This window comes from Malurus melanocephalus, unplaced genomic scaffold, assembly GCF_030028575.1.
Source record: "Malurus melanocephalus ecotype Western Australia unplaced genomic scaffold, MMel_1.1 scaffold_59, whole genome shotgun sequence".
Lineage (NCBI taxonomy): Eukaryota > Metazoa > Chordata > Aves > Passeriformes > Maluridae > Malurus > Malurus melanocephalus.
This window is the reverse complement of record NW_026623291.1, coordinates 1,728,321-1,735,971: the sequence shown is the minus strand read 5'-3', so window position 1 is coordinate 1,735,971 and position 7,651 is coordinate 1,728,321. Positions and strand designations below refer to the sequence as shown.

The 7,651-nt window shown below is 66.0% G+C and overlaps 1 protein-coding gene across 1 annotated transcript; it reads left to right on the top strand.

The window, feature by feature from the left end:
- Positions 1–4,942: 4,942 nt before the first annotated feature.
- Positions 4,943–5,864, top strand: ID1 (inhibitor of DNA binding 1). Its single transcript, XM_057365875.1, has 2 exons — positions 4,943–5,340; positions 5,544–5,864. Exons 1-2 carry the CDS (start codon positions 5,020–5,022, stop codon positions 5,583–5,585), a joined length of 363 nt encoding a protein of 120 aa, XP_057221858.1. The 5' UTR covers positions 4,943–5,019; the 3' UTR covers positions 5,586–5,864.
- The last annotated feature ends 1,787 nt before the right edge of the window (positions 5,865–7,651 follow it).

Sequence of the window (7,651 nt, the reverse complement as noted above, 5' to 3'; positions counted from 1 at the left end):
GGAGTGCTGGTCTGCCCATGCTCCTGCTCAGCCGCCCAGCCAGCACTGGGATTGGTGTCCAGTTCACCYGCCTTCTCCCAGTGGGGCTGGTGGCTGTTGTCTGGCTGTTTAAAAGTGACCATCCCCTTCCCCCTCCCACTTCTCTGGCACTGGGCTTTCCCCTAGCCTGGCCCCTGCCCTGCAACACCCAGATTTAGGGATGCAGGAACCCCACAGGGTGGGGACTGTTCTGCCTCAGCTTTTGGCRTGCTCTGAGTTGGGGCTGAGCCCCCATGGCCTGGGGGAGCAGGAGTGGGAGGGGTAGGGGTGGGTAGCCCCAAACCCAATCCTGGAGCAGGGTGAGGACAGCATGGATTGTTCCCCTTCCTTGCAGAGAGCCAGGCACCATCCTGCACCCCTTGGGTGCTGGTTCATCCCCCTGCATGTGGGACAGAGGGGCTGCAGGGCAGGACAGCTCCAGCATCCACCTCAGCTTTACGGGGACCAGCTGCCCTGTGTCCTGCAGCACTGGCAGTGTCCTCCCTACCCATCCTGGGGGCCCACATGTGGAGGATCCTGCATCCCTCTGGCCATGCCCACTGCCAGAATAAATAGAAAGTGTTTGCTGGCTTGGCAGCTCCTCCACAAAAGCCGTATTGAACCATTATTCCCTGCGCCGGCTGCGAGCACTAAAAGTGGCGCCTCGCGTTCTGCCATCTAATGACCCTTCGCAGGCTCCTACAGATGTTTTCTATGACTTACAGCTCCTTTTCCAACAGCCCTGTCCGCAAAAACAAGAGGGGCCACTTTAATTCCAATTAAATACCTCCAGCTAAGCAAACAGTGTGCAGCAGGGCCTGGGTACAGTTCGGCAGCCAGGCCCAGCCCACCGAGTCGCTGAGTCTAGACTCCAGATGTGATTTCACCAGCCTCCAGTGTTGCGTGGAAAAGGACTCTGGCTCTTCTGTGGGGTGCAGGACCCTGCCCTGAGCCAGGACCCCSCTCCCCACCCTGATATTGGGGGCTGGCACCACATCCTGCATCCTCCCTGGCTTTGGGTGGTGGGACCTGCATCCCCGTGCAGCCTCCAGAGGCTCCAAGAGTGCAGGAGCAGGCTGGGGGTGCACAGGGTACCCCCTGTGTGTGCCACCATCCCCCTCCTGCCTCCCTGCTGCCCTGCAGAGCTCAGGGCAGCTCCTGCCTGCTGTAGGTGTGGTGGAAGCGTGGCCGGGAGCTTTCCCAGGGCTGCAGGGAGCGGAAGGCCTGGAAAGGGGAGAGCRGGGTCACCCCTCACCCTGCCTGGCCGATAAGCCAGGGCTGGCCGGGAGGAAGGAAGTGTGTTGGGCCCTGCAAGGAGCCGCCAGTGGAGCCGGCGCTTCGGCTGTCCCCAGTTTGCTCGCCTGCTGCACCTGGGCCTGTGGCACCTCCGGTCCCGCCAGCGCCGAGGCCACACGGCTCCAGAGTGTCTGGACCGCTGCTGGGCCACCTTCCCCTCTCTGCAGGATCCCTCCGGCTTGGTGGGGGCTGCGGAAACATGGATGTGCCGACTCCCACAGGAAACCTCCATCCACTTCACTGCACCCAGCTAGGGCAGGGGCCAAAGCTGCCTGTTCTGCTGCCAGCAGATGTGGGSTTTGGGATGATCCTCGCCCACCCACTCACCCATAGCACCTCAGGGTCGTGGTCTAGGGGAGCCCCTGGGCATTCYTCTTGTGCCAAGCTCTCACCAGGAATTGCAGTGGGGTGGCATGGGCTGAGCTGAGGGTGCACAGGGTGCAAATGCCAGGCAAGGTGAAGGTGGTTTCACGTTTGGGGAGTGCTGGTGCCTGGGATGAGTGGGGACACACAYWATGGTTRCTTGTCTCTAGAGCTCTGCAGAGCYTCCCCACCRCAGCAGGGGTGCAGCTGGGTRATGATGGGYGAAGGGTGCTGCAGTTGCACCTCATGCTCACCACATGGGGMGAGGGATGCTTTGCCATGGTGGTGGGTGCCAGTGATGAGTGCTGGGGTCCCATGGAGTGGTGGGTGCTGGTGGTGAAAGCCGGGGTCCCGTGTGATGATGGGTACTGGCGGTGGCGCCCGGCCGGCGGCTGCGAGCAGGGAGAGGAAGCAGCCCAAGGCAGCCCCAGCCCCGGCCGGCCAGCGAGGAGGGGCAGGAAGCTGGAATAAATCCCAGGAAGGGCTGCCTGGCTCCAGCTGGTCTGGGCTGCAGCGGATGGAGCTGGGAACGGGAAGGGAGAAGGCGGGAGGGGAATGCGCAGGGGCTTTCTCAGGCCTCGGCCCCGCTCCAGCTGTGCCGGCAGCCCCGGCACATCTGCAAGCCTGGCTCAGCACTGTCATGCGGACATGGGGGGGTGGAGGCTCTGTGCAGCCTCAGGGATGACCTGCGGATGGCACCGGGAGAGGGAATCTGGATGGAGCCCAACCCCAGCCAGGGCAGGAGCAGCACAAATCTGGGGGTCCTGGTCACTGGTGGGGGCCCAGCCTGACCTGCGGTGTCCATGCCCGAGTGCGGTTCTGGGGTGCCGACCGTAGCCCGTCCTCGCCATCACAGCAGCACAGGCAGCCCCGCGGCCCCTCGGCGGCCTGGCGCGGCCGTGCCCTGTGTGGTCCCGGCGGGGCGGGGGCGGCCGGGGGCTTTGATGTGCTCGGCTGCCGGGCAACCCCTGCTCAGCGCAAAGCAGCCGCCCCCGGCTGCCCCCCCGGCCGGGCTGAGCCCCGCCAGCACCATATGGCCGAGGCTGCTGTTACCGCGCCGCGCGCCCCGTTCCCAGAATTGAGATGGAAATGAAGCTCTGTGTTCTGCCGGACAACGCTGCTGCGCCGGCCGGCACGCCGTGCCAGGCCGGGACCCCGCGGCCAGCTGTGGCCAAGGCAGCGTCCCGGTGCCACACCGGCAGCCCTGACCCCAGCACCGCATCCCCAGCGTCCCTACATGCAGAAGGATGGRGCGAGGGTGTCCTGCTGTCGGGGGCATTCCATAGTCCGGGGCAACCGGAGTGCGCATGGGGCGGTGTGCCAGAGTGTGCCAGGGAGGCTGCGCCACGCGTGCCATGACATCCACCACGGCCACGAAATCTGTCCCCGTCCCCACGTCGCCTGGGGTGGCCGGTGGCAGGGGCGCGGGGTCCGGCTCGTCCTGGCATTGTTGGCGGCGCAGCTGGCGGTGGCGGCGGCCGGCCGGCGGCCCTGAAAGACATTCCTGTGCACAATGTCCCCGGCCTCCCGCCGCGGCCCGGCCACTGCCGCCAGATGGGGGCTAATTAGCAGCTTTGAGAGCCGCGGTGGGAACCGGGCAGCACCGGGCCCTCCGCCGAGCCCTGAATGGAGGGGGCGACCCCAGCGCTGTGCCCACCCTGGGAACCGCCACCGCACCGGGCTGGGGGACACTGGGAGGAGGGACAGAGGGAGGGACAAGRGGACAGAGGGATCCAACTCCCGCCAGCCAGGCTGGCAGGGTTGGAGTTCATCCATGCTCTCCAGGATTGCTCCCCCGCTCCAGAAGGAGAGGCMTTCGGCTCCCTGAATGCCTGGGGATGTGCAAGCAGGGTCTGGTTCCCCAGCCCAGAAAGGGCCGGGAGAACTGCACTGGCACTTGGGCACACGTGTTGGTGTGCATGGCAGGGTGTATGCGTGCATGAGAGCGCATGTGTGTACGCGTGTGTGTGTACCTGTACGTGCATCCATCCACGTGTGCGTGCACTTGTGGCTGTGTTTGTGCTCCACAGGTTTACGTGCATGTGAATCTTGCTGTGCACACGTTTGCACACGCATCGGTGTATGTCCGTGCCTTTGTGTGTGCACACTCACACCCTGCGTGTCTGTGTCTGTACACACTCGCGTGTCACTGTACACACACCCGGGAGTGTCTCAGGCTGCAGCTTTGCCTGCTCCCTCCCTTCCCACACCGTTCCGTGCTGCTTGGGGTGTGCCGGGGTCTGCTCGGGGGCCCTCCCGGGGCGCCGCCTGTCCTCCCCGCAGGTGCGGGGTAATTAGCAGTAACGCTAATTACTGCCCGGACCAGGAACACTTCGGGGTAAGGATCGGCTGCCTCGCACGGCGGCGGGACCTCCAYCGGTTTGCCCCGCGGCAGGACCGTGCTCGCAGCCCACGTCCCCTCGCYGCCCCACCCACTCAGCGCTCGACTTCTCTCCCCATTCTGGTGGACCCGAACCTGGCGACCCCCGCCCCGGCAGCCACCRCCGAGCAGCTCTGCCACGGTTTGAGACCCTCAGAGGGGGAGACCGAACTTGCGGCGGGGGGCGCGGAGCACGGGCTGCCCCCATGGGGATGCCCATGTGCCCGTGTCGCCGTGGGACCCCGATGCCCCCGTGTCCCCGTGAGAATCCAGGTGTCCCCACGGGTGTCCCCACGGGTGTCCCTGTGCCCCCGTATCCACGTGAGGATGCCGGTGTCTCCGTGGGAGTGCCGCTGTCCCGGCGGGGGTCGCGCTGTCTCGGTGGGGGTCCCGGTGCCCCCCGTAGGGGCTGCAGGTGTGTGTCCCCGGCCCGCCCCCGTCGCCATGGGCACCGCCCGCCCGGCGCCGCGCTGACAGCGCGCGGGGTTTTATGAATGGGTGACGTCACGACCCTGGCGTCTCCCGGTCTGAGGCGCCGCGGGCGGGGGGAGCGCGGGGAGCGCGGGGGGGCCGGGAGCCCTCAGGGGCACCGGGGCCTGCAGAGAGCGAGGGGCGAGCGGACAGCCCGACACCGGGAGCCCGCGGGGCAACCACCCGCCTTAATGGCGGGGCACGGCGGGCGCTCCGCACCCCGGTTGCCTACGCACCGCCGGTATCCCTGCACCCCAGCCCAAGCTCGTCACGGYCTTCTCCCGCCATTGCCCCTTTAAGACGCTGCCCTTCGGGGAGCATGAATGGAGGGGGCGGGGCCGTTCCTGCCCGTTCTGCGCCGCCATTGGCCGTGGCTGTCCCCGCGGCCCCGCCCCCCGCTGGCTGCGCTCTATAAGAGGCGCGGCGGGGCGCGCTGTCGCTGTCCGCCCGCACGGTTCTCGCTGTGTTCCTCGTGTYCGCAGCCCCTCGCCATGAAGGTTGCCGCTGTCGCCTCTTCGCCGCTGCCCGCGGGCGCCGGCGGCCCGCTGAAGGCAGTACGGCCCGGGGAGGCCGCCCGCTGCGGGCCGGGTCTAGGGGTGTCCCCGGTRGCGGCGGAGCAGGCGGCCGCCGCGCTGCTGTACGATATGAAGGGCTGCTACTCGCGGCTACGGGCGCTGGTGCCGACGCTGCCGCGGCACCGGCGGGTCTCCAAGGTGGAGCTGCTGCAGCACGTTATCGACTACATCTGGGACCTGCAGCTGGAGCTGCAGTGCGGGCCCCCCCGCCCCGCCGCCGCTGGGGATTCCCCCGAGGTGAGTGCGGACCCCGCGGCACCGGCTCTGTCCCGCGCTCCTGCCGGGCAGCACCGGCGTTCCCTTGGAATCTGCTCCCCCCGATCTGCACCGCACCCTCTCCTTCCCGGGGATGTCCCTTCCTCCTGTCCCTCTCCATCCCCGTCCTCTCCGGGAGCCTCCTGACAAGTATTGACCGGCCGCTTCGTGTCCTGTTCCCGCAGGCTCCGTGCATTCCCGCTGCCGATCGGATCCTCTGCCGCTGAGACCGCTCTGGACCCCCCACGGACGTCCCCGGGATCGCGATCCCACCATGGACATCGTCCCCGGGACAGCGTCCCTRAGCACTGCGGCTCATCTGCATCCCYGGCCCGTGGCGGGGCTGCCCTGGGGGTACCCCTGCAGCCTGGGCAGGGGGTGCCGTGGGCCGTGTCCTTCCTTCTCAGATTGCTGAGAGCATTCCCCGTATTGTATATTACAATGATGCTGGAGAATATTGTTCTACAATAGCTGGAGTTTTGTTATTAAACAAGTCCTGATGACCACACGTGCCTTTTCTTCCTGCCCCTCACACCCCTCCTCTGGGTTTTGGGTGTGTTCAGTCCCGGGATATCTGCCTCACCCAATGCGGGGGGAGCTTTTGCAGACCACTTTRGGCTGGGTGGGTTTGCAGGGGGATACCGGGCCTGGGACCAAGTGGTGGTGCCCAGAGGGGGTCTCTCACAGGCTTGTCCCAATTCCTGCTGTGTCCCAGCGCTGTGCCCCCACAGAGCCTCTCCCAGTGGCTCCTGTGGGATCCGTATCTCACTCCCTCCTTCAGTCCCTGGTCTCAGACATGGGCTGTTGGGGGGCAGACACAGCAAAAAAMGATTGCTTGCACCCTGGGTTCTGTGGTGGGACAATCCGGCAGCGCTGGGATGCATCTTGCCCTGATCAGGCACYTTGAGGGGATGATGACACAGAGGGGACAGTGCTATGAGCCAGCTGTGGAGTTCTGTTCCCTGATGGGAGTGCAGTTTCCCCATCGCCCTGGACAGTGGTGTGTTTGCAGCCTGGAATTCCTGTCACTGCCCTTCCCAGCTGGGCCGTCTGCTCCCAGCTGCCTTCCCCAGGCTCCCGCAATAGCTGCTGTGTCAGGACTGGGTGATTGCAGGGGTGATGCTGCAGGGCTTGGTCCCATTACAGGGGAGAGCAGATACAAGTCCTGGGGTGCTTCTCTCTGTGRCTCCTCCCTTGTGGTTCCTGCCCTTCCTGGTGCAACCCCTGCCTGTGGGGACAACCTCTTGGGACAAGGAAATTGCATCAGGGGTTGTGCAACCCCGAGGGCTGGGGGTGCCCCGGGCAGCTGCCCCGACCTGAGCTTTCTCGTGATTTACAGACATCCCAAGGACCGCACAGCCTCCTGTACAGATCTTCCTACGGGCCTGGCAGGGGGAAATTGGGGTGCCTGGCGGGGCTCTTGTTGCTCTAGTGGGACCCTTTAGATTCGTCCCCCTCCTCCTCGGGGTCCTGCAGACAAGGGATTTGGGGCTGGAAGGTGTTGGCCAGCCCTGGACAAAGGTGTGTGCGTGTGTGACCCTCTGCACAGGCGTTTGTGTGTTTGCATGTTCACAGGCACGGTCACAGCTGGGAGCGTGTCCGTGTGTCCGTGTGTGTCGGTGCCTGTACATGCCCACTCGTGCTTTCCTTGCCCAGCAGATCCCCTGGCAGGGCACAAACAGGGGACAGGTGACGTGGGGAGTCAAGATCCTGACTTGCCTGGCARCCCTAACAGCCCTGTCGTGCCTGTGACACAGCAGCAGGGGACACGTAGTGGGGCTGGGGACTCTGGGTACCTGTGGATCCATTTGTCCATCATTGGATGGTCCCGTTCAACCCCTCCAGGTCCTCTTTATCACCCCCACTGGTGTGTCCATCCCGGCTCCTCCCGGTGCCGCATGGCCGGGGCGGTGGGTCCCTCTCCCGGTGCCCACTCGCACTGCATGGCCCGGACCGGCCTCCTGGAGGAGCCGGGAAGGTCCCGGGATAGGGATAGCCGGGACTGGGGGCTCTGCTCGGGCCGGGGGCAGTGCGGGAGCCTTTGTGGCTCCTCCCGTGCCGCATTCCCAGGCGCCGTCCTTGCCCGTTCATTGCCGGCAGACGTGGAAGCTCCAGCTGGAGCCGTGGGGAGAAGGGCTCCGTGTGTGACCATGTGTGCCCCCACGTCTCTGCCTGACCCCTGTCCGAACCCTGTGTGCCCCGCGACAGAGCCCGCGCCATGCAGCCCCGGCCGTCACCCCCTCCAGGGGACGCGGGGTGGCCACGACCCGGAGCCTGGCACAGCTGGGGAAGG